General features: G+C 54.8%; 1 protein-coding gene across 7 annotated transcripts in view; it reads right to left on the bottom strand.

Moving 5' to 3' along the window:
• Window positions 1-696: 696 nt before the first annotated feature.
• The window catches only part of NCKAP5L (NCK associated protein 5 like), a 30,814-nt gene continuing 4,299 nt past the window's right edge, over window positions 697-27,211 (bottom strand). The window contains exons 2-14 of one of the 7 annotated variants that reach the window (XM_032876843.1): window positions 16,874-16,951; window positions 13,780-13,848; window positions 12,551-12,708; window positions 11,743-11,811; window positions 11,580-11,618; window positions 10,726-10,845; window positions 7,793-7,906; window positions 4,141-6,761; window positions 3,102-3,264; window positions 2,816-2,897; window positions 2,147-2,455; window positions 1,926-2,068; window positions 697-1,599 (exon numbers count right to left, since the gene is read on the bottom strand). In XM_032876843.1, coding sequence (XP_032732734.1) covers window positions 1,387-1,599; window positions 1,926-2,068; window positions 2,147-2,455; window positions 2,816-2,897; window positions 3,102-3,264; window positions 4,141-6,761; window positions 7,793-7,906; window positions 10,726-10,845; window positions 11,580-11,618; window positions 11,743-11,811; window positions 12,551-12,708; window positions 13,780-13,848; window positions 16,874-16,907 — 4,134 coding nt within the window. In that variant the 5' untranslated portion in view covers window positions 16,908-16,951 and the 3' untranslated portion in view covers window positions 697-1,386. Of the gene's footprint in view, window positions 1,600-1,925; window positions 2,456-2,815; window positions 2,898-3,101; window positions 3,265-4,140; window positions 6,762-7,792; window positions 7,907-10,725; window positions 10,846-11,579; window positions 11,619-11,742; window positions 11,812-12,550; window positions 12,709-13,779; window positions 13,849-16,873; window positions 16,952-17,529; window positions 17,595-27,211 lie in introns of those variants that run through there. The other 6 variants (XM_032876842.1, XM_032876846.1, XM_032876845.1 and 3 more) reach the window with 6 other exon arrangements.

Raw genomic sequence — 27,211 nt, 5'->3', positions numbered from 1 at the left:
TGCCATGTGGAGAGTATGAAATTACTCCTAGAAGCCTAGACCCTTCCACAAAGCCTCATTCTTGGCCTCCCCTTCCTGAAGTAAGAATTTCAGAGCCAGGGGAACTCCTGGTTGAAATCTGAGGTAGAGGGGTGCCTGGGCGGCTCAGATTAAGCGTTTGCCTTTGGCTCAGGTCATGATCCTGGTGTCCTCGGATGGAGCCCCACTGTCTCGGGGCTCTCTGCTCAGCAGGGAGTCTGCTTCTCCCTCTGCCTCTGTCGCTCCCCGGCTCATGCTGTCTCTCAAATAAATAAAAGAAAAAAAAAGGAGGTGGCAAGTTTGAGACCCAGCTGTGCTTTGCTTTCTGGCAACAGGAGGCTACAGACACTTAAGTCTGTCTACACAGCAGCTCCCAAAGCTCACTTTGCACATCCCATCCCCCCAGCACATACAGGAGTTGGTGTGCATGCCCACGGCCACCTTCCCCACAGACAGCCCAGCCTTCCGCCCTACCCCAGGAAGAACGAATCCCCCTGGCCCCAGGAACCAGCCCAGGCCTAAGCAGGCCCCACTTCCCCAATGCTTAGTGACCTTCTAAGGTGACAAGGGCACCTGAGGCAAAGTCTAGGTCCCTGGGGTCCCGCAGCCTGGTGCCCACGCAGCCTCCACCTCTCTGTCCGACCCGGAGTCCTCCCAGAGAAAAAGCGGAGTCCAGGGCAGGGAGGGACCTCCACATTTTATTAGGAAGAGGGCAGAAGCAGAGGCTGGAAGCAGAGCAGCCGAGTTCTTAACGACAGATAAATTAACCGCAGCGCAGGGATGGGGGCTGGGGACTGGGCCAGGCGCTTCAATATAAAAAAAACAACAAAAAGACAGACAAATGGACCCCAGAGACATGGGGCAGGGAGGGCAGCACCATCCAGACAGCAGGGAGGACCAGGGCAGACAGAGAGAGAAGGCAACTTGACCCTTTGCCCCTAGACTCCACCGGCCCGGGGCCTCTGGGCTAGTCCCACGTGGCTCCAGGGCAGGGAGCGGCCGGGTTGGGCAGAGATGGCACAGCTGGCGGGCGGGAAGCCCAGCACCACAGGATGGCTCAGCCTGAAAGGGGGAGCGGGGGCCAGGACACAGCGACCTTGAACCCCCAGTCCCTCGGAGGAAGAGCCTTACTCCAGGTGAGAGAAGGGACCAAGGGTGGGGTCTCTCCCTGAGCTGAGAGCGGTCATCTCCTCCACAGCAGCGGTGGACAGTGGGGTGTGTCAGGGACCCCCTTCACCTTCTGATCCATCTGCCTCCTTGGTCCCTGCAGGGAGGGGCCCCACCTGCCCCGAGGGATGGGGCACGAGGAGAGCTGGTCCAGTCAGTGGTTTCCAACTCCAGAGAGGGGCCGTCGTGCGGCGTGGCCCCTCAGCCCTGACTCCCACAGGAGGAGAGCGAATCGTAGAGGGAGTCGCTGAGAGACTCTGAGGTCTCCAAACCTGGGGGACCCCCACTGGCCACTCTCCCTTCCTCGCCCATGTCCGACGTGCTCGGCGTGCGGCTACCTCCGAATGCCGGGCCCTGGGGTGGAGGGGCTGGGCGGCTGGGCTCCAGGCTCCGCTTCCGGTCCACGGGCAGGGCCTGGGAAAGGAAGGGAAGCTCAGGAGGAGGCACTTTTCACCTCCCAGGCGGGCCTGAAAGGTGCTGGGCTCCTCCCACCTGATAGGGTGCTGCCCATGGGGCCCACCAAGGCGACCAGAGACACAACTGAGTGTGGTCCTGCCAACGTTCTGTGGGAAGAGAAACCCCTTCTCCAAGAGCAGTATGAGAAGGGGCAGGTGGTTGGCTGTCCAGAGGGGCATCCAAGGAAGCTCACCCTTCAGCCTCTTCTAAGACAGGAACTGGGCTCCCCATGTCATCCCCCCCGCCCTCTGGGCCTGTCCCCTTTCCCCTCTGGTCATGCTCACCATGGGGGTCCTGGGCAGCCCCTCCAATTGTCGGGATGGGCAAAGAAAAGGGTCAGTGGAGCTGTTGGTTGCCCTTGCGTTGGGGAAAGTCCAGTTCTTAGCCAGCTGGACGGGAGGGGGAGGACCTGGGTCTTCACAGGGATCTGCAAGGGGACAAGGGGAAGGTGGATGGTGGTGGGCAGAGCTCCAGGGATGATACACCCTTCCGCACAGACACTTACCGTCAGGACAAGGCTGATGGCCCCGGTGGCCTGGAGTGGCGGTGAGCAGCGCGGGGAAGGCCGGCATGCTAGGGTGCCGCCCGCTCACCAGCAGCTCCTCTATGCCCGGCACCTCACGCTCCAGCGTGTGGGCACGGCGGGGTACTTTGGTAAGGGGTGGGGGCCGAGCCGGGGGCACTCCGGGTGGGGGGTCCAGCCGTGGTGGCTTTGTCTTGGGAAGATTCTTGCTGGGGGTCCCATTGCTGCCATGGTCTGGGGGTGGAAAGGTCCCAATGCCACTGTCCAGGGTTCGAGTCAAGGAGCCACAGGCTGGGGAGGGGAGGGGAAGTTGGGGATGTGAGGCCGTGGTCTCAGCCCCTCCACCGCCTTCTTCTGGCTTCCTGCCTCAGCCTAGGCTCCCCACCTGGTCATGGCCCCTCCCGGCCCAACCAGCTATCAGCCCTGCCAGTCCTCCCCCTCCATGCCCCTAGACTTGCAGGGATATGTGTGGGGGGCTGGCCGGGGACCCGAGGGCAGGGAAGGATTTAATTCTGTGTAGCCCCAATGCCCACCTGGTGCTTGGCCCCAAGATGCTGCTCAGGGCCTTGCACCTGCTGCAGTGACAGGAAAGGAACAAATGGGGCAGGGGGTGAGGGACGGGTCCCATTCTTGGCCCCTGACCCTGCTGACCTGTGAAGTGTGAGGTGGCCACTGGCTCAGCCAGGTTGTCCTCTGAGGGCATCTCTTCCCGCCTTCCTGACTCGCTGTTCGGCTGTGTGGGGGTAAGGGAGACCTCAGGACCCCTTCCTTCCGCCCCCTCCTAGGCCCCTACCCAAGCTCCGTCATTAGGACCCCTGGAGCCCACCAGCCCCCAGAGACCAAGAGCACACCCACCAGCTTCCACGCCCCAGGGAAGTGGACCCTCCAAGGGGTGGGACATCGAGCCAGGCCCAATACCTAGCCGTCAAGAGCCTACCTTTCCAGGAGGTTTTCCACAGCCCTGAAGAGGCCCCACCAGGCCATTTCGAGGCCCACAGGCTGGCCAGGGGTTCTTGGGGTCAGAGGACACTGGCTGGAAATCGCCATACTCGGGTTTGGGCTCCCGCCAGTTCTTGGGCGGCAGCTCCTTGCCATCCACCCTACGGGCAGCAGTGTAGACGAAGGTGAAGGGAGGCCTGGGTGCATCCACTCCAACCTCACTCCCATTGGTGGGGGTGGGTCTTGTGAAATCCCCACTGCCCTCTGCCCCCGGGATAGGGGATGTAGCCCTGCTGGCTGCTGCCAGCAATCCCTCCTGATGCTGGGGACAGGCAGAGACTCTAGGGAAAGTCTCAGAGAAACAGCAGGGGCAGGGGAGATGGGACAAGTTCCCCAAAGCCATACAAGGTCAGGCCCAAAGATCTTGCGATACCATTTGCTAGTAGATGGCAGCCTGGTCACCTCCTGTCCATGCATGACACACCCCACCTGGTGCCCAACCCCCACGGACATTCTGCCTCATCTGGCCCGGATGAAGCAACCCCGAGACCAGACAGATGGGCCCTTCTCTGCGACCCTGCTCCCGCCACCGAATCTGAGTGGGCAAGATGGGAAGGGGAGCCCCCTTGTGCAATAGGGCAGAAAATCCCAGAGTGAGCTATCAGACCCCGGTTGGGAACCAGCAGTCCCCTAACTTCTTATGCAGGCAGCACTTCCGGTGCCTCGGCTGACGCCAGAGACGATTTAGGAAACCATGGACGATCAGCTCCCCTTAAATGAGAAGCCGGGTCTCAGCACGTGCAACCTCACACAGCCAGAGAGGAACGGAGCTGGGGCACAAACCCCAGGCTTTGGATCCAAGACCCAGTCTCTCCTCTAGGCCAGGCTGTTAACCCCCAGCTGCTCTGGTGGCATTGTACTTGACCCCCTACCCTTTCTGCTCTCAGGAAAAGCAGTCCCACCCCCAGGCAGGCACAGGGAGGGAAGAGCGGCCCCCAGCCACTCCCACCCGCAGCCTGGTCCCCGGCCACCCTCACCTGTTGAGGAGCTGCTGCATGAAGGTGTCTGCGCCCTGGTACATGCCAGCCAGCTGGCCCTGCACCTGCCCCAGCCCGGTACTCGGTCCCGGGGCTGGGCCTCCAGGCCGTGGCCGGGCCCTGCTGCTCAGGTAGGCCTTCTCCTCCTCCAGAGCCCGGCGCAGGTCTTCCGCCTTAGCCATCAGCTTGGAGATGTTGAGGCTCTCAGCTTCCAGCTTCCGGGCTTCCATCTTGCCCTCCTTCCGGAGCGGGGAGCCCCCGCCGGCCCCTTCCTTGCTCTTGGCAGTCTCGGTGCGGCGGTTCAGTGCCGGTAGCTTGCTCTTCTTCAGGCCGAACCAGCTGGCGATGCTGCTGGCGTTGCGGTGCTTGGCCTCGGTGCCTGGCGCCCGCTCCTGGCCCTGCAGCCGCAGTACGTTCTCCTCGATGCCCTTCATCACCTTCTCCTCGATGGCCGAGTGTGGGGCCCGGCCCTCTGAGACTTGGCTGGGGTCCGCGGGGCCGGGGGTGGGGGCCGTAGACTGGGCCGGAGCACCGCCACAGTCAGCCCAAGGCGGGCCCTTCCCCTTGTCAGGTTTCGGGGGCTCCTTGGTTGTCGGTGGGGCCACAGGGCGCGGTACCACCTTGGTGGGTGACTTGGAAGGCAGCTTCGTCGGGCTGCCATGGGGGCTCTTACTGGGCTTGCCAAGGCTGGGGGCTGAGGTTGGTGCTTTGGCAGGGGTGCGGGGTCCCTGGGGGCACAGGGCCCCTGCCAGCCGGCTCTTGGCCAGCTCCACTTTGGTGAGGCAGCTCCGCGGTGAGACGGGCTCCAGGTCCACCCGGGCCCCCATGGAGTGGGAGGAGTAGATGCGGGCCCCGGGGTCTCCCAGGAGCCCAGGTTCTTGCTGCTTCAGGCTGCTCGTGCCCAAGGCCACTGCCCCCCGCAGGGCCCCCTTGGCTTCTGGCCCCTCAGGAGGCCTGGGGGTGGGAGGCGCCACGTCTCCAGGGCTCTCCCCTGACCTCCCTGCTCCCCGGGCCTTCTCGGTGCCAGGCTTGGCTGGCACCCCGTTTTTCTCCAGCCCTTCGGGGCCAGTCTTCAGTTTCCCCAGGGCCGCCAGTCTGTCCCGCAGAGGGGTGTAGCCAGGATCCCCAGGTCGCCGCCCGGCCCCCTGGTTGGGTTTCTTGGATGAGCTGCTGGGGGTCCGGCGGCCAGGATGGGGAGACTCCGAGCCAGTTTTGTCCAGACTCTTCTCCTGGGCACTCCCATAGGAGCAGGGTTCTGGGAGGCAAGGGCTGGAGGGAGCTCCAGGACTTCTGAGGACCTCAGGGGCCCGTGGCACCTCCAGAGTTAATTGTGGGTAGGTGGGTACCTGCAGTGGGGATGGAGATGGCTCTGGGGAAGGCCCCCTAAAGGTGCTCCGGGAAAGGTCCAGAATGTTCTCATAGCAGGGAGAAACCACGGGTCCCGGGGACAGTGTGGTAGACAAGGCTGGCGGGGGTGGTCTGAGCTGTGCAGAGTCCAGAGCTGCGGAGCAGGGGGAAGGGCTGGTGGGCAGGCCCTGTGCTCCCTCCGGGGATAGCTCTCCTCCACCCAGACCCCTGCGGGCCAGTAGTGGGGAGGGGCTGCCGTCAGAGCCACTGTTTCGACAGGGAATTCGGGAGTTCCGGGGAAGCTGGGGGCTGAGCTGGGGGCCTCCTGGGCTGGGGACCTTCTCCGAAGCTGGAGGCAGCTTTAGAAACTTGAGACCTCTGGCTGGAGAGGGCAGAAGTGGCCCCTGGGCTTCCCCAGGAGAAGAGGGGCCAATTTGGAGCTTGCTTTTCACCTGAGATGAGGAGTAGGGGTGGCCAGGCCGTGAGCCCAGGGGGGCATCACCCGCACCCATGAACATGCTGAGGAAGGGGAGGGGCCCCTGGCCCTCTGAGGTAGCACCAAAGCCTGGCCTCTGGGCCTCTGGAGTAACCCCACCCCAAGCTGACTTGGGGAGGCCTTTGGACTTGGACAGCTGTGGGGGCCCCTGGTCTGGAGAAGATGGCTGCCCGGGACCTGGCGGGTCCCCACTGAGTGGGCCCGCAGCCCCAGCCAAGAAGGCCTGCAGGTAAGACTCTGTGTCCTCAAAGAGCTGGCCCAGGTTCAACTGTTTGCGGGCCAGGGCCCCAAGTAGGGTGTCCGGGCTGGGTGCCTCATTGGGGTCACCCGCCTCATCAGAGGAGGAGGAGGAGCTGCTGCCTGGGGCACAGGGGGGCCCAGAGCCAGTGCCTGGAGCCTGGGAGGGGCCCCTGCCAGGGCCCCAGATCCGCCCAGCACCCTCGTCCTCCCCTGGGCCCCCCAAGAGGCGCTCCCAGTGTAGCAGGCCTCCCAAGCTACCAGGGCCTAGGAGCAGGTAGGGGGCCCAGGAGGAGGGTTCGGGTTGGGGTGGGCCACACAGCTCGCCATTGATGGGCTCTGGGGAGCCAGGACCCTCGCTGGGAGGTCGCCACGGGGTGGTAGGCGAGCAAAGCAGCAAGGGGTCGGTCTCTTCCAGGGCTCTCAGCACCTCCAGGATCTGCGCTTTCTTTCGAAGGAACGGGGACAGGGCATCCAGGGCCAGCGGTGGGGCGGCCGGGGGTCCTGGGCCTCCTGGCCGTAGCTGCTGCTCCCAACATACCTTTGGGGAGAAAGGACGTGAGCAGGAGCCCATGTGCAGACCCAGGACCTGAGCTGGACCAGACTGACTGTGTCAGGAACATAGCGGGCCTGGTTTGGTCCTCACAAGGAAAGAACAGCTTCTCTGATAGGACAGCTCAGCTTCCTCAAGTCATTGGGCCCTGGTTACCCCACCTCTTCCTCCTGGTGTACCTGGGGCGGGGTGCAGACTTCCCCCACTGCTATTTGGGTTAGCAGGGCTGACACCACCTACAACCTGGATATCTATGTTTGCCCCAGGGGAGGGAGGCCTGTCTGTTTTCCAGGCTCCAGAAATAACACAGAGACTCAAGAAGGGGAGGCAATGGGGCCAAGCACTAAGTCAGTCCCTGCTGGAAAGCCCAGGCCTTCTCAGGTCAGACAGCTGTGCTGCAGACCTGCTCCCCCAGGAGGCAGGAACTGGGGAAACTCCATGGCAAGCCTCTCCCTGTTTCTGCCCAGCTCCTTCTTGGGCCCAGCTCATCTGGCAAAGTGGTTAACTACCTGCGCCCTTGAGCCTGACTATGCAGGTTCAAGTCCCAGGTCTACTGCTCAACTAGTTGTATAGACTCAGCAAGTTTTTTAACTTGAGCTTCATGGCATCGCCTATAAAATGGGGTGGTGATTATGCTTAACCTCATAAAATAAAGCAAATCAGAGAAGCAAAAGAATAAATGAATAATAGTTCTAGACTTGAATAGAGGCAATTGTAAATATAGACCAAAAATTACTAAAAAATATGTGAGACCCAGGTGTGCAGCACCGAGTGAGAGCTCAGGAAAGGTGATCCACACAAGTCTACCACTAATTAATTTGCTTGCAAGGCTAGCGATTGCCAGTGGGGTCCTGTTTCTCTCAGTCTAAGGCTGACCGCTGAGGGCTCACACCTAGACAGGCATCTGGGCTCCAGGAAGCGGGCGTTTCTCCTGGGACTCCTTAGGAAAAAGCAACGCAGTAGCGACTGAGAAGTCCGTTGCCAGCGAAACCACAGACCACTGTGCCCAGCTCTCCTACCTCTCTCTGCCCCGCACAGTGCCCCAGAGGCAGCGAGGTGGTCGGTCCCTCGGCAGAGCTCAGGGAGGGGGAGGCCGGGGGCTCTGATGGCGGCTGGAGTGGCGTTAGCGGGATCTGCAGGTAAGAGGCAGAGTCAGCCCAGGGGTGCTCTGTCCAGAGACCCTGCCCCCTCCTGAAGTTCAGCCTTCCCCTTGTGTTCTTCCAAGTCTGCTCCTTCAGGGGATGGATGTCTCTTGGCCTCCAGTGTGGCTTCTGCCACTGTCCCCACCACTTGGACAGAGGAGCCCTGGGAGACCGTGCACAGGTGGAATGAAGACATGTGGCCCCAGGTGACAGGGAGATGGGGTTGGTTTGGGGCTCTGGAGAAAGAACAACATCCCTGGGGCAGAGGGCAGTGGCCAGCCTAATTTGGTGCCCCCGGAGACTCCAAGGGCACTCTGCTTCTCTGCGGAGTCCCTTCCTGTTCTGACTGCCTGTGACCCGAGCCTCCCAGGGATGGCTGAGACTAAGGGAAAGGCATTTGTTACTGGGTTGGAGAACAGAGGTGGCAGGAATTATCATTTCTGTCCTCCCCCAACTGGTCCCTGAGGATGACGAAGTTACCACTAATCATCGGTCACTTCTCTCTCCGTCCCTGAGAATGTCGTTTTCATCTCCAAGGCATCTTGACTAGACAGGAGTTAGCTTTAAACTCCTGCCTCCGTGGCCTTTCTCCCTCTTCTGAGGGGGTTGGGGGTGGGGGCCGGCTACAGCTCAGATCCTCACTCTTCTGGTCTGGAAGCTGCTTGGCTATTTGTCTCCCTGACCTGGTTTGGTGGCTTTACCAACCCCTTATCCACAAAGCAGAAGTAATTTTTCCTTTTTCATCTAAAGCATCTTTGTGCTCCAAGTCTCCTACCCCTGTCCACTGCCTAAAGGAGATGGTCTGGACCCCTCAACCAGCTTTCTGGGCCCAGCCTGCTGGTCCTTCCCTCCACTTCTGGTTCTCACTCACTGCCCCTTCGCACAGCCTTCATTCCAGCCCAGCCGAACAGCTTGCTTCTGCCTCAGTTTCCCCGAGGTTCCTCCCACAGGGCCTCCCTTCTCCCCACCCCCAACTCTACTTTTCACATCACCTGTGCAGCAAGGCCCAGATCCAGTGTCACCTCCTTAAGGCCACTCTGCTGGCCTCTCACCCCTTTGGGCCCCCAGATGTTACAGCCCCATACGATGGCTATCTGTGGACCTGCTTTAACTTGGAGCAGTACAGCCCCGAGGGTTTCTGTGCTTGGCACAGACACAGCCCCGTCCAATTCCATGTCCGATTCCATATATGTGTTGGCAAAGGCACTGCTCACTGTAAGAGCTTTATTAGCATTTGCTCAATGGAGCTTTCATCATAACAAAGCACAGCCTGAGAGTAACATTAATAATGATAAGCAGCTGCTAGTTATTGACCACGACTAAGGGCCAAACACCATATAGTATTTCATTTCATCCTCACGACAACAGGCAACATAAGTATCTTAATCTTCACTTATGAGAAAAAAAACTGGGGTTCATAAGGTTAAATAATTTGCCCAGGGTCACACAGCTAAGAATTAGCTCAGTTAGGGACCCCATCCAAACATATCTGAGGCCAAGGTTCATGCTCTTTTTATTATGTCATGTTACTGCTGGGGAAGATAGAGCTATTATTGCCCCAAACCCTCAAAGGCCCCAGATTTCATTTTAGTGATTTAAGGATGCTCCACACCTCTGTTATCACTCGTCACCAAGGAAAGGCATGGACGGGGTAGGCTTGGCTAGTGGGCTTAGGCCTCTGGGGAGTCCAGGTGACCTTGGTAGCAGGGACAGATCCAGGACAGGAAGAGCTACATGGTCACTGTCACCAACTCAGACCCAGCTCCGCACAGGCTTGGGAACAGAGCCTCCAAAAAGGCCAGAGTGATGAGAAGCCTCAGCCAGGGGCTGGGGCTTCCCAGCGAGCTGTGGAACATCCTGCCTAAGGTCTGGGGGCCAAGAGTTGCCTGGCTTGCATTAGACAGGCATGCACATTCAGACAGATACGAAGGTGCTTCTCTTGTTGTCAAGGTTGGGGGTGGGGCCGGGATATGCTGACCTCAGAACCCGAGGTTCACCTCCACACCCTGGGGCTGGGCCCGGTCCTCCCACCCCCGATCTCACCCAGCCTTGGGGCTCCTGATAGAGAGACCGCAAGTGACATCTTTTTCTATTGTTGTTTTAAGTCCAGTATAGAGCATGAACTCACGACCTTGAGATCAAGACCTGAGCTGAGATCAAGAGTCAGCCGCTTAACCGACTGAGCCACCCAGGCTCCCCCAAGTGACATCTTGACTGAGTTCAGGATTCATTACTAGTAGCTTCTGCTTTTCCTGGGTAAGGCAGGTCTACGATCAGGGCTAGCGTTTGAGGACATGCCTGCGTGTCCCTGGGCGAGCGTAGGCAACTATGCGCACACACAGAGTGACCCAGGGGGAAGTGCCTTTCCTGACCTCTCTGTGACACCCAGCACTGGGCGCCTTACGCCCAGCCCCACCCCTGCCCCTGGCCAAGAAGAATCAACTCGGTGGCCAAAGGAGCCCCTTGGGAGCTTGAAATCATTGCATCTTCAGCCTCCGCCCATCGCCCCACACAGAGCCAGAGCCAAGCAAGAACCTTCTCTGTCAACAACAAGGGATGCCCTCCAGCGGGGCAAGGAGCACCTGGGAGGTGGGGGAGGGCCAAGCTCGAGGGGACTCAGGGAATCTTCCTCTGCCCATCTAAGGCTCACATCTATCAGGCTTCCCCATAGGGCCACAGCTCCCAGAACGGATGGGATGGCTGGTGGCCTGCTTCTTCAGGTGTCAGGAGAGAAGGAGGTGATGAAGCTGATGGGGCTGGGAGTGGCAGGAAGCTGAGGTAGGAGAAGGGAAGGTGAAGCTTGTGCCCACCTGAGGGAGGGAGCCTGTCGTCAGCTGGAGTTTCTGCTGAAACAGGGCGCTCAACATCTGGTTCTGCCGTTCCAGGTCAAACACCCTCTTCTTCAGCTTGATGCACTCCTCCCGCAGGTCCTGAGCCCGGGGAGGTGGAGGGAGACAAGGAGGGGATGGCAGGGAGGGGGTGAGGGGTAGGAGCCCAGTATCCTTCACCAGAGTGACGGGCACTCCCACTGTGCATGCCCTTCTCCTGCAGCCTCCTAGTCTAGGGGGAGCTAAGCCTGCCTGTGTTGATAGCTGTCACATTTTCTGGGGTGATAAATTCTCTAAAGTCTACCACCCCCAGTGGGAGGTAAATCCCACTCCCTTCAGCATCTTTCTCATCCCTTGAGCCAACTCCGGCCTCTTAGAAACCACACATCAAAGAAGGGCCCATATAAGGCAGAGGAAGACCTGGGGGTCAGAGTGGCTCAGAAGTCAAGAAGTTCCCACAGTACTTGAGTAAATATTTAGATGCCACCTTATGCTCACAATATTAACACTGCGATCAGGGCCATCACGATCTGGAGAAGCCTGCTGGGGCCAGGACTGGGGAAGTGTTCAAGCCCAAATCAAAGTTACTCAGAGACTTGGCCTTACCTAGCCCACCTGTGCCTCCCGGCAGAACAGTATGGACCTGTCCGAGGTGGGGAGAGGGAGCCTTGTTGGAGGGTCAATAGACCATTTCCACCAAGCTCCCTCCTCTAGCCCCTGCGTGAATAGGCTCAGGGGTCCTCAGGAAGGACTCCCCCTGCTATATTCAGGGTCTCTCCCCAGGGTGTCTGGGCTCAGGGGTGAGAAGGTCTCCCCATCTCCCCATGGCCGCTTACCTTCTGGTTTAGCAGTGCCTGCACCACATGGTTGGCAACCTGGGGACAGAGGGCCCAAGGCAGAGCTTCAGCCCACCGGCCTCTGCCTGGAGCACGGACAGCCTGTGCCCCTCCCCGCTTCCCCAGCTTCCCCTGCATCGGTCCCCCTGGAGACCTCACAGACCTCATCTAGACAGCGCTCATAGGTCTCCCGCTGGTTTTCATTGGCCTGGGCAAGTGCCGAGTTCTCTGCCTGCAGGAGGGAGAAAGAGGGCCAACAAGGAGGCTCTGGGATCATTCCTACACCAGAGCAAACTCCTTAGTGAGGAAAGGGAAGCATGGGGTCTACCAGCTACACCAGCTCTGGCTGGATTCCCCACAGCAAGGCCTACAGAGACGGATGGAAGGCATCAGAAAGGCAGAGCTGAGATAGCTGGTTTTCTATAAACCCCAACCTCAGTCAGGGAGGTTAGAGGGACTGCAGAGACATGGTGGCCAAGAGGACCTAAGCTGGGAGGTGCCAGAAATAATCATTGTTTCCCTGGAGGGAGGGCAGAGGAGGCTGAAGGGAAGAGGGCAGTGTCTTAAGAATATGGCGAAAAGCTTGGTGGAGGGATCCTTGTCACTCAACCCCTAAGTCCTGGGTCATCTAAACCCTTCTTCCTGGGGCCTCTGTGACCACACCTTTCCTAAACCGGCGAGGGCATGAAAATTGGGGGAGACAAAGGGTAAAAGGATAAAGAAGGGAGCCATCTGGGGGCTAGGACAGCCCTGCTCCTGTGCATGCTCTTGCCGCAAGCCGCACCCCCCCACCCCCCGTCCAGGTTGGAGAGCTCAGAGCAAAGAAAGGGCTTCTCAGAGGAGCTTTGCTAAAGAATGTTCGGCTCTGCTCCAGCCCAGCAAAACCGGTTGAGAGGAAGGTCCACCCACATGCATAAAGCCTACCCAAGCTCCTGAGGGCCCTGCCACCCCCACCCTGCCTGGTGCCCCACCTCTAGCTCCCGAAATCGGTGCAGCAGCTCCTGGCAGGTGCCCGGCTCCGTGCCGCTGTCACCACCCTCTCCTGGCCTCGGCTTTCCAGGACTCCCAGCGGGCTGGTCCATGGCCTCTGACATCGGGCCCTGGGAACACGTGAGAGACACCCGGCAGGCTACTCCAGGGCACAGGGCGGAGGAGAGTGGAGGAGGACGACGACAAAACCTCGTCAGCATTCTGGAAGTTTAGTGTGACTGATGGGCCACTGACACTGTAACAACTCAGGCTCTTCTGATCCCAGGACAGACATACTCTTCCCATTTTAAGAACGGAGACCATTGTTTTACAAACCTCAGTCCCTGCGCTCACCCTACCACAGGTCACACAGATGCTGGCCAATGGCCAAGAAAGCTGAATTCTCTGCTGCAATCTGCCTCAAACCGGCACACTCCATCTTCCAGGCACAGTGGGAGTGAGCCCACTGCCTCACCAGCTCCCTGCTCCCGGCCAGGCCCCAGTGGCCCAGTCTCGGGGTGCATGCCATTCCCTCTGCAGGGGTCCTCTGATACTTCCCGCTTTCCGTTCAGCAAGTCCTTCCTATGTATTCTTCAGGGTTCCTGCTCCAAGTCCAGGTCAGGCACCGCTCCCTCGCGGTTCTGGAACCACCTTCCCGGGAGGGTCGACCCGTGAAGGCAGGGACTCTGCATTCATTTCCCTGCCCAGACTCCCACTCCTTGGTAGGCTACCTGGCATGTCTGGGACAGACTGATGACAAAAGTGACTCGCTTGTCACTGCCTGCGAACGGCACAGCCAGGCTTCTGTCCTGTGTCGTGACATATAGGTCACTGGACTATGGCCGTAGTTCCTGGCTGTACCTGACAAGCCTTCAGCTGCTATTTGAGTTGCAATTTCTCTCCTAGAGGAAAGTCCTCATGACCTTCTTTTGCACAAAGAGTGCAGAAATTTCTAGGAGATGGGAAAACCCATCCTAATGTAAAAGGGGGGAGGCCCCCAGTCCACCACAGATTATGTGCCTCTCTGACCCACTGTAGCCCCCACAAAAGGAGCTTAGCACTTTCAGACCAAGGAAGAGAGGAGCCCTCTAGCAGCTCAGTGGGCAGGCATCTGAACCACCCCTCCTCTGTCCCTCGCAGTGGGGCACAGGGAATGCCTTCCCCACCCCCCACCCTTCTCCTCCAGTCCCCCTCTGTCCCCCACAGCAGGCACAGGCTCAAAGCCCCTCACCTGTCTCTGCCTCCTCACCCAGGCTGGCAGCCAGAATGGTCACACTAGCAGCCAGAATGGTCACCTCACCTATGGAGAAAGAGGGAGATGACATCAGTCATGCATTCCACAAGCATTTACTGGGCTTCTGTTGTGTTCCAGGCACCGGGTCTTGGGGATCAACAAGCCAGAGAAAGCCCTGCCTCTATGAAGCTTCCATTCTACTAGGGGCGGGGGCAGATAATGCACAGAGAAGCCAATGGACATACGTCAGGTCCCAATAAGGCACCGAGAGGTGACACCAAAACAGAGAGCTCGGGGACATCCAGATGAAATCCTGGAGCAGGAAGAGCACTGCAGGCTGAGAAAAGAGCCAGTGCAAAGGGCCAGCTGTCAGCCGGACATCATTCAGATACCAAAGAGGGATGAGCAGCAACACATGAGGCTTTATGGCCCTTTGGCAACACACACTGGCTTCTTTAATCCTCACAACCACAAAGGGGACACCATGCTCTCCGCAACACCTATATCAGAACTAAGGAAACCAAAGAGCAGGAAATTACGCTCCCAATGGAGTGTATCCTGTGTGCCAAGCAGCATGTTGGCACTTTCTCAGACACCACTGCCCCCAATCCTAACTTTATGAGGGGAGGCACCGGCCGGGGTGAGGGGGTGGTGCCTGCAGGTGAAGGAGGCTACCTGAGACACATGGCTGTTTCACGAAGCACCCCCAGCCCGCCTCCCTTTCCCCCTCCATAGCCGGCCTCTCTGTACACATGTAAGTTGCACTGTAAGCTCCTGATCTTTGATAAGCTCCTTGGAGTCTCCGGGCTCCTGGAGCTAAGCCAATGGGACAGATCTGGATGAGAATCCTGACTCTCCAAAATCTGTTTCTTCACCTAGAATAGGGGCCTAAGAATACTTAGCCCAAATGGATGTTGGAGAATGAACTGAGATCGTCTGCATAGAGGGTCTTTTTTTTTTTTTTTAAAGATTTTATTTATTTATTTATTTGACAGATAGAGACCAGAAGTGGGCAGAGAGGCAGGGAGGGAGAGAGAGGGGGAAGCAGGCTCCTGAGAGCAGAAAGCCTGATGCGGGGCTCGATCCCAAGACCCTGAGATCATGACCTGAGCCGAAGGCAGAGGCTTTAACCCACTGAGCCACCCAGGCGCCCCAAGTGTAGATGGTCTTATATGAACTCTATAAATGGGGACTTTTCACGAGCCTATCCTGACAGGGGTATGATGCGAAGTCCTGCCTCGTTCCCTGCCCCTGCTGGATGTTCATCTGTAAGGAACCCCGAGGCCCAGGCTCCTCCCTGTGAGGTCTGGGCAGTGGGGCCACCCTGCAGACCTGACTGTGATACCCATTAACCCCGCACTCAAGGGCTCCCTCCTCCTCAACCTGCTCCCCCAACCAGCTGCTCACCAAGCCTTCACCCCAGAGGGAGAAAGGGGTGATTGCAAAAGGACAGAACCTTCTTTCCCAGTGAGAGAGACCGTGTGCCCCTGTATGGAAGACAGCGGGCAGTGGCCTTCTGAAAACTGTAGGAAAAAACTTAGAATACTTATTTTTAAAACACTCTACAACAATCTCAAGTCCTTTGTTATTTTAACATCATGAAAAATGTATTGAGTATAACTTCATTTGCTCATGACATTATCGTGTTTGGTATTTTTAGAAATGGATGGGCTTGGAAAAAAATGAAAAAAATTCAGGAAATATCCTCCTTCCCACATACATAAATAGGGGTTAAAACCAAAAAAGGCCTCAGGTTACCTCCACCACTAGAGTTAAACCCCACCCCAGCACCCCAGCACACCCTTCTCCTCCTCTCGTTAGAGGCTCCCAGTGCCCCCAGTGTGCCCTATCTTTCCCCTCAATCCCCTCACCCTTTCTCCCTTGTGGACAGCTCCACGGGGTAGCGGGGGATGGGAGAGACAGATCCAGGAGGGTGAAGGATAGCAGCAGGGTGAACACGCAGTGTCCAGGGCCAGAAAGGGAGGAAGATAAAACTGGGGAAAAGCCCAGGTCTTTGAGTTCCCAACAGTGATAGCAAAAACCAAACCAAGGGCGAAGATGCTTTGGGAGAGTATCTTTTCCTTAAGAAACAAAAATAAAAACGCCTCCAGGAGGCCCAGATCGTGCGGATTCGCTGTGGATGATGTCTGTGGTTGAGGACGGTGGGAACCCGATATGCAACCCCTGGCCCCACCCCGGGCCCCAGAGCTGACTGCCACCTCTCTTTCTATCTAGTTTCTGTGGATCCCAGGGTGGGGAGGTGATAAGCCACCCCAAAGCAGAAGCTCTGTCACATGGAATGGTCTCTGCCTCCCCAGCTGGACTTCAGAGAGGCTCCGGAAATGAAGACAGGCTGTGACTCAACCTCACTTTAGGGAGAAGCTTTCTGCCCTCAGTTGAGGTGGTCTGGCCAACCCGGGACAGAGAGGCCTTCTCTCCGTCTGCAGGGTCACAAGCAGAGGGCTAGGAAGCCGGCAGCCCAGACTGCTTGAGTCACAGGGAAGAGGCCTGCATTTAAACTTGGTGCCCATGGGGCGCCTGGGTGGCTCAGTGGGTTAAAGCCTCTGCCTTCGGCTCAGGTCATGATCCCAGAGTCCTGGGATGGAGCTCCGCATTGGGCTCTCTGCTTGGCAGATGGCCTGCTTCCCCCTCTCTCTCTCTGCCTACTTGTGATCTCTGTCTGTCAAATAAATAAATAAATAAAATCTTAAAGAAATTTAAAAAATAATAAATAAATAAATAAACTTGGTGCCCAGAGCAGGGCAGGCTATGAGCAGGATCACAGTCAGAGTTCAAGATTTCTATGGCGGAAGGAACACTTCCTACAGCTTTTCTCTCTTCTAGGATATCTAAAAAGCTACTACCACCTCAGCTCCCAGTCTGAGGTCAGTCAAGAATCTGGTCCATCTCCATCTGGGTTTTTGGCCTAAATCTCATGGGGGAAAAAACCAACCCACCCAGCGGCTATCCCTGCGGGGCGTCAGTGAGGTCCCTCTCCCGGGGGCTGCACACCCCCCTCTCCCTCAGGCCCCACAGCTCCTACTCACAGCTTCTGGGCTCAGCCCCACCCCGGGCCTGGAAAACCCCCAACCTGGGTTCTTCAGGATGGCCCTGGCTTCACACATTCCTCCCGTGGTCCCACGACGCCCCTGGATGTTGGATGTTGGGTCTGGAACACATGATGTGGGCCACGTTGGGTAGAGATGGAGCTGCAGCTTGAACTGGAGGCTTCTCCCGCCAGAACTGCCAACGGGCAGCCCCGCCCCCCACAAAGGCCTGATTCAGAGGGAGGTGACCTCAGTGCCGAGGGGAGGGAGGGAGAGGAAGGGAGGAAGACCAGAGCCTCCTGGGCCCTCCTTCAGTGGGGGTGGGGGGCTGTTGGCAGCAACCAGGGACAGGGAAGGGGGAGCAGCTGCTCAGAGGGCTCTGGGTAACCTGGGGACAGGGCTGGCTCAGCCTGATCGCTGAATGAATCTGGTGACTGGGTTTCTTCAGCCCAGGCAGTCACAGGACCCCAAAGACAGCTGACTGTCCCGGCCTTTCCATCGGTCAGGGCAAAGGAGTAAGGTTTGCAGCGCCTACCCTCTGCCGAGCCAGGGAGCAGCCAAGACCCCTCACTGAACTCTGGGCCCAGGCCTAGGAGGAAGGGACTAGAGAGGTGGCAGCAAGCCTGTCTTCCTCGCTCCCTTGCTCCCTCACCCCAGCCCTTAGCCAAGGGCTCTGGGCCTTGATGAGCCCCTCACTCACCAGCTGTTCCCCCCAGAGTCCTCTAGGGACAGAAGCCAGGGACCAGGAGGTGGGGGAGGGTGGGCAGCTGTGGGAAGGCAGAGATGGAGAAGCTCGCTTTAATAGCAGAATCATCCGTAACAACAACCGTTTCCCCCCTGCTCCCCCCATCCCCCAGCTGCTTTCTGGAATCCCCGTCACACCCAAGAGTCCACTTGTAAACAGCGACTTCTGAACCCAGAGCAAACACTCTTTTCCAGACATATCAGCCCGGGGCTGCCGTGGGTGTGGGGAGGGAACAGAGGGACTGGTGCCCCAGGGTATTCCTGGCCCGAAAGTAGCCACCTTAATCCCGGCCCAGAGCATCCTTGAGCCCGAAGAATTCCAACTGGTCTCCCCCCCCACCCCCGCAGGGAAAGAGGACAGACAAGAATTTCCTTCCCTCCTCCTGACAACTGGCCCCAGGACACAATAGCCCCACTGAGAAGCATGTGTCCATGGGGAAGGGGCCCCTGCGGCCCCGTCCAGCTTCCTCTTCACAAGCACTGCAAGAACCTTCATCCCTTAGTGTAGGTTCTTTCTGACCCACAGTAGGATCAGTCCCCCAGCCCGCCCAGGCAGGCAAGAGGAAGGGCCCCGGTCCTGTTGAGCCCCAACACCCCTTACCTCCCCTCTCCCAGCCCACAGCATAACCCAACAACAAAAAAAAGCAGCTGCTGGATGTGGGGAGAGGGAAGGGGCTCAGAACACAGACACTGCGTGTTCTGAGCCAAGTCCCCACTGACCAAAGCCTAGCTGGACCCATTCTAGCCAGCAGGCAGCCGGCGAGTCTGGTCCCAACACTGCAATTTACTTCCTGTGTTGCTTTAGGCAAATCACTCAGTCTCTCAGGGACAAGTTCCTTTGGGCCAAATGGAAGCTGTTCTAGAACACTGGTTCTCAAAATATGGTCCAGGGACCCTGACGTTCTTCCAAGGAATTCACAGAGTTGAAACTATTTTCATACTACTACTAAGACATTATTTGCTTTTTTAACTCTGATTCTCTCATGAGTATACAGTGGCATTTTCCAGAGACTACATGATATGTGATATCACAACAGACTGAATATAGAAGCAGATGTGAGAATCCAGCTGCCTTTTATTAAGTCAGACATGACATATATGCAAGAACATATATGCCATTCTTTTCAGGGTTTTTTTTTTTGTGTTTTTTTTTTTTTTTTGGTCCTGGAAAATATATAGTTACTTTTCATAAAATATGTTAACATATAATGGGTTTATTACCTTAGTTAATTAAATGTTTAAAACTCTCAGTTCTAATTTATATGACAGTACATGTCAAAAGGTATAATGTATATAAACCAAAGCTCTTTGGGGTTCCTGTTTTTAAGAGGTTGGAGGGGTCCTCAGGCCAAAATAGTTTGAGAATCACTTTTCTAGAAGTGTTGTCCAGTAGAACTTTCTGTGATGATGCAACATTTATTCTGTGCCATCCAATACGGTAGCCACTAGCTACATGTGGCTGTTGAGCCCTTGAAATGAAGCTAGTTCAGGGCGCCTATGTGACTCAGTGGGTTCAAGTCTGCCTTCATCTCAGGTCATGATCCCAGGAACCTGGGATTGAGTTCCTGCTCAGCAGAGAGCCCACTTCTCCCTCCCCCTCTTTCCCACTCTCACACTCATGCTCCCACATGTTTTCTCTCTCAAATAAATAAATAAAATCTAAAAAAAAAAAAAAAAAAGAAGAAGAAGAAGAAGAAGAAGAAAAGAAATGTAGCTAGTTCAACTGAGGAAATGAATTTTAAGTTTAAACAACCACATGCAGTTTGTGGTTACTGTCCTGGATGGTACAATTCTAGAAGATCCCTGGGGTTCCCTGACTTGAGCCTTCTAGATCAATGCTTTTTTCCCCCACAGAGTCTAGAGGTTGAGGATAGGACAGGACGGGGCTTGACACCACTTCTGTCTTCAGGCTTTTGCTCACTGTTTCTTATTCTGTCCTCACCGAAGGAAAGCCACCCCAACCAGCTCATCAGCACGGCTGGCACTCCCACCGAGGTTAACTGTTAGAGTTGCACTCTTATCCTCTAAGGGCTGCTTCACACCCACTCCACTCTCCTCCATTGCCTGCCCTCCTTTCCCCAGGGGATTAAAGCCAGCAGAGGGAAAACCCCTAAAATCTGCCACTGTCCTCCCAGCCCCATCAGAACCCTTGTACCTCCCCTCTCCCCATTTCCTCCTGGTACAGCAGACCAGCTGCCGCCTTCCCAGGCAAGGCCAGTCTTTCCTGCCCTGGCCCATCCCCACTTAGGTCTTCAGTATTTACCTCCTCAAGGGACCTTTCCCATCCGCTGTTAAAGCTTCTCAAGTGTCTTTCATCTACAAAATAATTTCCCCCTGACATTTCCCCAGACAGTGCCCTCTTCTGCCCTTCCAATTCAAACTTCTAGAACCAAACAAAACAAAACACCCAGCCTCACTTCTCACTCCTTCCTCGACTCAGTCCAACGTCAGCAGTTAACTGCCTCAATGCTCAACCCAAACAAGATTTTTTCACCCCCTTCACCTTCTCAGGCACAAGTGCCCCTGGTGGCCACTTCCTCCTGGACTTTTTTTTAAAGCTTCTAGACATAGTTCACATCCCCTATGACTCACCCATTTAAAGTGTGCAATCCAGTGGCTCATGGTGCAGTCACAGATCTAGGCCATCGTGACAACTGTAGAATATTTTCATTACCCTTTAATTAGCACCCCCTTGCCCCTGAACTAATCTGTTTTCTGTCTATAGATTTCCCTCTTCTGGACACCTCAGATGAATGGACTCAAACAGGCGGTCTTCGTGACTGGCTTCTGTCACTTGCCTCATGTCTGCAAGGCTCAGCCATGCTGATGCGCAGATCAGCACTACGTTCTTTTTGTTGGCCCAATAATATTCTGACGAATAATTGATGTGCCATCAGGTGTTTATCTCTTCATCTATTGATGGACGTGTTTTCACGTTTTGGCTCTCAGGAGTAGCGCTGCTGTGAGCGTTCATGTGCAAGTTTTTGTGTGGATGCAATTTTCACTTCTCTTGGGTGTGTATACTCAGGAGGGGACTTGCTGGATCACGTGGTAAGTTTAGGTTTACCTTTTGGAGGAACTGCCACATTGTTTTTCAAAGGGAAGGCACCATGTATGAGGTTTCCATTTCTCCAACAGTGTATGAGGGTTTCCATTTCACCATGTCCTCAGCACTGGCTACTGTCTGATTCTCGAATTCTAGTCACCTGAGTGTGAAGTGATCCCTCATGAAGGAAATGGTTTATATTTCTCTAATTAAGGATGTTGAGCAGCTTTTCATGTGCTTAATGGCCATTTGTATATCTTCCCTGGAGGAATGTCTATTTAGATCTTTTGCCCATTTTTTATTTGTTTATTGTTTTTTTTAAAATCAACTTAAAAGGATTTTTTATATATTTTGAATACAAGTCTCTTATAATTATATGACTTGCAAATATTTTCCCCTATTCCATAGCTTGTCTTTTCACTTTCTTGATGGTGACCACCTTCTCCTAGATGACTTTTGCCTGGTCTATGATGCTCCCCGCACCCCCCCGCCCCAGCCATCTTGCATCTCTACTTCTATGTTTCTATGTATATGTGTGTGTATTTTAAAACTTTGGTTTTGTATGGTTGTGTATACACATACACAACTTTAAAAAACACAGACACAGCAATGTTCTCACTGTTCTACAACTTTCTTCAGAAGAACAACTAAAAAAAAAGACAAAAAAAAACCCCGGAACCACAGACTTTATTTGGATCTTCCCAGTTTTTCCACTGATGTCCTTTCCACTGATGTTCTATTACAACATCTAATCCAGGATCCCACATTGTACTTAATCACCAAATCTCCTTATTCTCCTATGATTCATGATAGTTCCTCATTAGTCTTTCATGACCTTGACATTTTGGAAGGGAACTGATCAGGTCAGTATTTTGGACAGTGTTCCCTTACTGGGATTTGTTTGTTGTTTTCTCCAGTGAGACTGAAGTTATTAATTTTTGAGAAAGAATACCACAGAGGTGATATGCCCTTCTCAGTGCATTGTATCAGGGGGTATAAAGTTGAGATGTCTTAGGACTGATGAGATTAACCTTGAGCAGCTAGTTAGGTGGTATCTAGTGGGTTTATCTGTTGTAAAGTTACTATTTTTCCTTTTGTAATTAGTAACCAGTTTGGGGGGCAATACTTGGTGACCATGCAAATACCCTGTTTCTGCTTCAATTTTCACCCACTAATTTTAGGATTCACTAGTAGATCTTGCTTACAGCAATTACTGCAGTGTTCTAATGATAATTTTTGATTTCCCTTATTCCTTATACATTTATTAACTAGAAATTTTCTGTAAGGAAAAGCTGTCCCTAGGGTGGCTGGGTAGCTCAGTTGGCTGGGCACCTGCCTTCAGCTTGGGTCATGATGGATAGAGCCCCATGTCAGGCTCCTGCTCAGCCAGAAGCCTGCTTCTCTAAATCTCCCTACTTGTGTGCTCTCTCTCTGTCAAATAAATAAATAAAATCTTAAAAAAAAAAAAAAAAAGAAAAAGAAAAGGAAGTCCCTTCTCTGCCACTGATTTACTTTATTACACATTTATATTAGATGAACTCATAGATATTTTATTCATTGGATTAGAATCCAATATTATCATCACTTATTTCATTGCTTAAATTCCAGCTTTGATCATTAAGAACTCTTTCTGGTCGGTTCCTCCTCTTTCCACATGCCTCCATTTAAAAAAAGTTAATTACCAGGCACCTGGGTGGCTCAGTTGGTTGGGCGTTCCCCTTTGGCTCAGGTCCTGATCCCACATCTGGCTCCCTCTCTCTCTGCCTCTCCCCTTCCCGCCCCCCACGTGCTCTTTCTGTCTGAAATAAATAAATAATATCTTAAAAAACTGTATTTACTTTTGAACATCTGCTTGCTTCCTGGCATCATAAGATATTCCAGACTAATCTTATATTTTCCCTGCCATAATCACTTTTCTAAGGAGCTCCACCAGAGCAATCCTCTTTCTAAAACTGTACCTCTGATTGTGTCCCTACTGCCTCAAACCTTCCCATGACCTCTGATTGCTTTGGGGACAGACCAAAGTCCTCGACACAGTGTGGAAGCCCAGCCCCGGCCCCAGAGCAATTCCCTTGCAAAGCTGTCCTGAATGGACTCGGTCCACACTGACTGCAGCTTCTTGAGGCGCCTTCCGCAGGAGCGGTGTCTCCAACCATCATGCATCCTGTTCTCTAGTCCTCCCCCATGAGGAAGAGGGGACTTCCCATGCTGTTAGAAGGGAAGTTCCCTTAGGAGGATCCCTGCCTGCATTTCTGTGCTCCCCCACACTTTCTGCCAGTGAAGCCCCAACCCTGGTCACCTCCTTTTCTTCCAGACGGAGTAAGACCAGAAAGAAGGGATGATGGGCTTCTCAGCTTCTCTTAAAGACCCCCAACTGTCCCCGCTCAAATGGCTCTGAGGACCCAGAGGACAAACCATGCGGAGAGGTGAGCAAGGGACATTTTCAGCTTTGTCCCTAACATTGAAAAGAACTTCTCCGAGCCCTCAACCCACTCCCAGGCCTCAGCAACTCCCTCTGGCAAATGGGACTAATCTGTTCCTTCTGCAGATACTTCCAAACAGATCACTCAGAAGGAGGCATGAGGCTGGGGACTTGGGGGCAATTCAGAGCTGGGTCAGCATTTCTGACTTCTTGGGGCGTTCAGTCTATTAGGGGACATAATACATGCGGGTCATAGCTGTACAGCAGAGGACGAGGGCCGAGAGAAGTCATCTGGTGAACTTTAAAAATCAGGAGAGAAAACATAATGCTGTAGCTACAACCATTTTTCAGAACGTAAGGCATCAAGTGCACGGAGACTTTATAAACTGGTAGGGTTTAGGTACAAGGGAATGGCAAAGAGGGTCATTCTAGGCAAAAGGAAGGCAGAAACAGAAGGAGGCAGAAATCTCTGGGTCTGGACGGAAATGCAGTGACTCAGTGCAGCTGGACTCAAGGGCATCTGAAGGTGAGTGTTTCCCGGTCCCCTGGCCCATGCCAGTTACTAACTCCTCTCCTATCTCCCGACCCAACAGCAGAGTCAGCATATTTTCAACACCCGGGGTGTAACCAGAGACACGTGCTGGATCCCACAGGAAGAGCTGAGGCAGAGAGGCTCCTGGAGGCAGTCATGGAGGCAACTGCTGAGTTGACTACTGGAACGTCAGCTCTCTGCTCTCAGATCCAAGAGGAAGAGGGCCTGGGAGGCCACACGGCCGGCGGGCTCTCGGGCTGCACCTGCTGGCTATGCCGTCCCAGCCCCCAAGCTTGGCCCCTTGTACTCACTCCCCCAGATTCCTATCCTGGCCTCTTTCTTCAAAGAGAATAGGCTCTGGCCGGCCAAGTGCCTTCCACGTCCAGGCAGCTTCGGTGTTGACTCAGTGGGTGCCATGTGGCCAGAGCGTGGAGATGACCTCGATTGCCAGCTCTGGCAGGAAGCAACAGCCTTCTCTGGGAACAGAGAGTGGCTCTGGCTCACCCACAAAGCTCTAACTGGACTCTGCTCTTACTGGTGCCCAGAAGTGGGAGTGAGGCTTCCTGGATTCTGGTTTTGGCTTGGCCTCTGAGTGACTAGTGACTAGAACTAGTGACTAATGATTAGAACCCATCTGGGACTCAGTTTTCCTATCTGTAAAGTGGGGTGAACTCGCTCTAACTTTTTTGCAGGGCAAAACCTTCTTGCAGGGCACAGAAGGATGAGATCATGTCTGGAAAGGGACTGCAGCTGTGAAGACAGATCCCCTCATGTGAGGTAGGGGGTTGAAGAAGCTCAGCAGGGCTTTTAGGGAGAGGTCTTTGTTTTTGTTTGTTTGCTTGCTTTTAAGATTTTATTTATTTGAGAGAGAGACAGAACAAGAGTGGGGAGGAGCCGAGGGACAAGCAAACTCCCTGCTGAGCAGAGAGCCTGATATTGGACTCGATCCCAGGACCCTAAGATCATGACCTGAGCCGAAGGCAGACACTTAACCAACTGAGCTACCCAGGTGCCCCAAGAAGCCCTTGGTTTTGATTCTGTCTTCCTCCTATAGGACCCATGGGCTTCCCAGGAAAGCAGGGGGTGGGGGTGGGGAGTAGGCAGAGGAAGGGTCAGCAAACTCATAAGCTTTTAGCCTTTTTCTGGGCCCAGGGACAGGAAGTGAGGTGCCGTCTAGAGAGGAAGTTAGAAGCAAACACCCCCCAACTTCCCTTCGGCCGATAGGGGAAAGGAAGGCTCTGGCTTCGGGAGCCTGCAGGCCCTGAGCTGGGGAGAGAAGGCAGTGGGGTGGGGGTAGGCAGGAGGCATCAGCAGCACCATCTGGCAGAGGAGGGGGTTTCTTGTTTTGGACGTAATAAAACTCAAAGGGCCTAGGACATCCTACAGACTGGGAGCGGGGGAGAAGAGAAGCCACAGAAGTCAAGTTGAAAAACCCAGCTTTCCAGGTCACATGGCACTATACTTACAGGCCTGGCCGCAGCCTCCTGCCTTATCCGCCCCCTCCCTGGCTTCCTGCTGTGCCATGCCACATGCCTCCGCACAGTACCTGCACACTCCCGCACACCCCAAGGTGGCCCAGGGCCTCGGATTACTTGCTCTTACAGCATGTGCCCTTTCTTTGTAGGCTGCATCATAGCTGTGGCTCTGTAACTGCTGAAATATTTGATTATGGTAGCCTTTTGGGATCACCACTGTACCCCCAGAGTCTAGCACAACACCTTGCACACAGTGACTGCTGAGAATGCCTCAGAGGCTGATTTTGGCCTAAACCTTGGCACCTGAATGAAGTTTAGAGTATGAAGGTGAACAATCCTTGCTCATGGCCTGGGGTCACTGGGTGACCCTGGGCTGGGCAGTAAAGATCAGACACCTGAGAACTGAGAGGTGGTGGGAGAAATCCATGCCCACCCAGATACTGCCAACAGATAAGAGAAAAAGGACAGTGTATGCTATCTGCTATCTTTTGGATAAGGGAGACGAATAGGAGTAGGTATTTATATTTGTTTTGTGTAAAGACATTCTTGAGGGATAGTGAGAAACTGGTAAGTGACTGACTATCTGCGGAGGGTAAAGGGGGTGGAAGTGGTAGCACAATTTCTCAACACAGACTTTTCTGTATCAGTTTGATTTTTGGACTATATTTCTTTTTTTTTTTTAAGATTTTATTTATTTATTTGACAGAGAGAGATCACAAGTAGGCAGAGAGGCAGGCAGAGAGAGGAGGAAGCAAGTTTCCCGCTGAGCAGAGAGCCCCATGCGGGGCTCCATCCCAGGACTCTGAGATCATGACCTGAACCGAAGGCAGAGGCTTTAACCCACTGAGCCACCCAGGCGCCCCTGGACTATATTTCTTAAAAAGTCTAGTGAAAAAATAAAATATAGAACTTTAAAAAAAATGTTGGAAGGAACCACCACCTACCTGCCTAGGGGATTTCTAAAGCCCCGCCCAGCTGGGGTGATCTACTCTCCTCCCCTAGTAGGAAGTAGGGAACAGGCCCTTGGGACAAGGGAGAAGTGAGGAGGTCTGGCTAGATGAGCATGGGGACTCTGGCCAGAGGACACGGGTCTTCACTCCCTCTCCCCCTGGGCTAGGAGAGAGGTCCTGCCACCCCCAGCCTATGGTGAGGCAAGGGAGCACCAAGACTGTGTGGAAGCTGGTCAGGGCCCCTTCCTCCTGGGTAAGAGCTGAGTTCATTCTAGATCCCAAAGGGCAGGGGCAGAGGTGGGTGGTTGGGCAAGGGGAGACTTTGGGGCAGGTGGGAGAAAGTTGGGGTAAAGGACACCAGGAGGTTGCTGCAGCTGCTGCGGGCAGGTTCTGGGGGTGTCTCAACAGATCCTCATACAAAAGGACCAATTATAGCCCTGACATCAAGCCAGCCGGGGGTGAAATGAATCAGCCCATAGGAACAATGACTGCTGAGAACCCTAGGGCCACACCCCAGGAGTTCTGGGGCCCCTCACAGTCCCATCGAGGAAAAACCTCATCATTCTTCTACCCAGAGGGTCAGTGGGGAGGGACCATTTCAAGCCCTGAGTGAGAGTGAGAACCATGGACCAGCACCCCGGCAGCACCCACCACGGCTCCAGCCTTGTGGGCATCAGTGTGAGAAGCAGAATGGGGTCATCACTCCTTTTAAAATATCTCTCTAGATAGAGACAGAGATATTTTAAAAAGCCTAGTGAGTACTGGAGATCTTCCAGAGCTGAAGGACCGCCATAAGGGTCCAGGGAGCTGTGCCTGCCTGGGCTCTCCTCAGTGGCTGCTCGACTTTTAGAAATCAGTAATAACAGCAGTGATAATTCACCTTAATAACAGCCTGGCCTCCTCGGGCCTCTTTCATCCGTGTAGCTCCCAGAGCTGGGAAAACCGAGCAAGTGCCACACCCCAGTGATGAGGTGTCATTAATCCATCTGCACAGACTGGGAAACTGAGGTGCAGGGAAGACTTCCCCTCACACGCAACTAAGGCTATAGGAGCTGAGGGCCGCTGGGCAGTGAGGAACTGGAGGAGCTGGCTTCCTATTTGCTGTGTTTTGGGAAGATGGGGTGGGGGAGGCTCTCCCTCCAGAGTCAGCAGGGTCTGGGTTTAGGATGAAGGTGAGGAAGGTGAGGAAGACCCCCAGATGTGTCCCAAGCCC

Source organism: Lontra canadensis, unplaced genomic scaffold (assembly GCF_010015895.1).
Source record: "Lontra canadensis isolate GAN:19392208 unplaced genomic scaffold, GSC_riverotter_1.0 scaffold59, whole genome shotgun sequence".
Lineage (NCBI taxonomy): Eukaryota > Metazoa > Chordata > Mammalia > Carnivora > Mustelidae > Lontra > Lontra canadensis.
The sequence above is the reverse complement of the archived record's forward strand: the minus strand, read 5'-3'. Positions and strand labels throughout refer to the sequence as shown.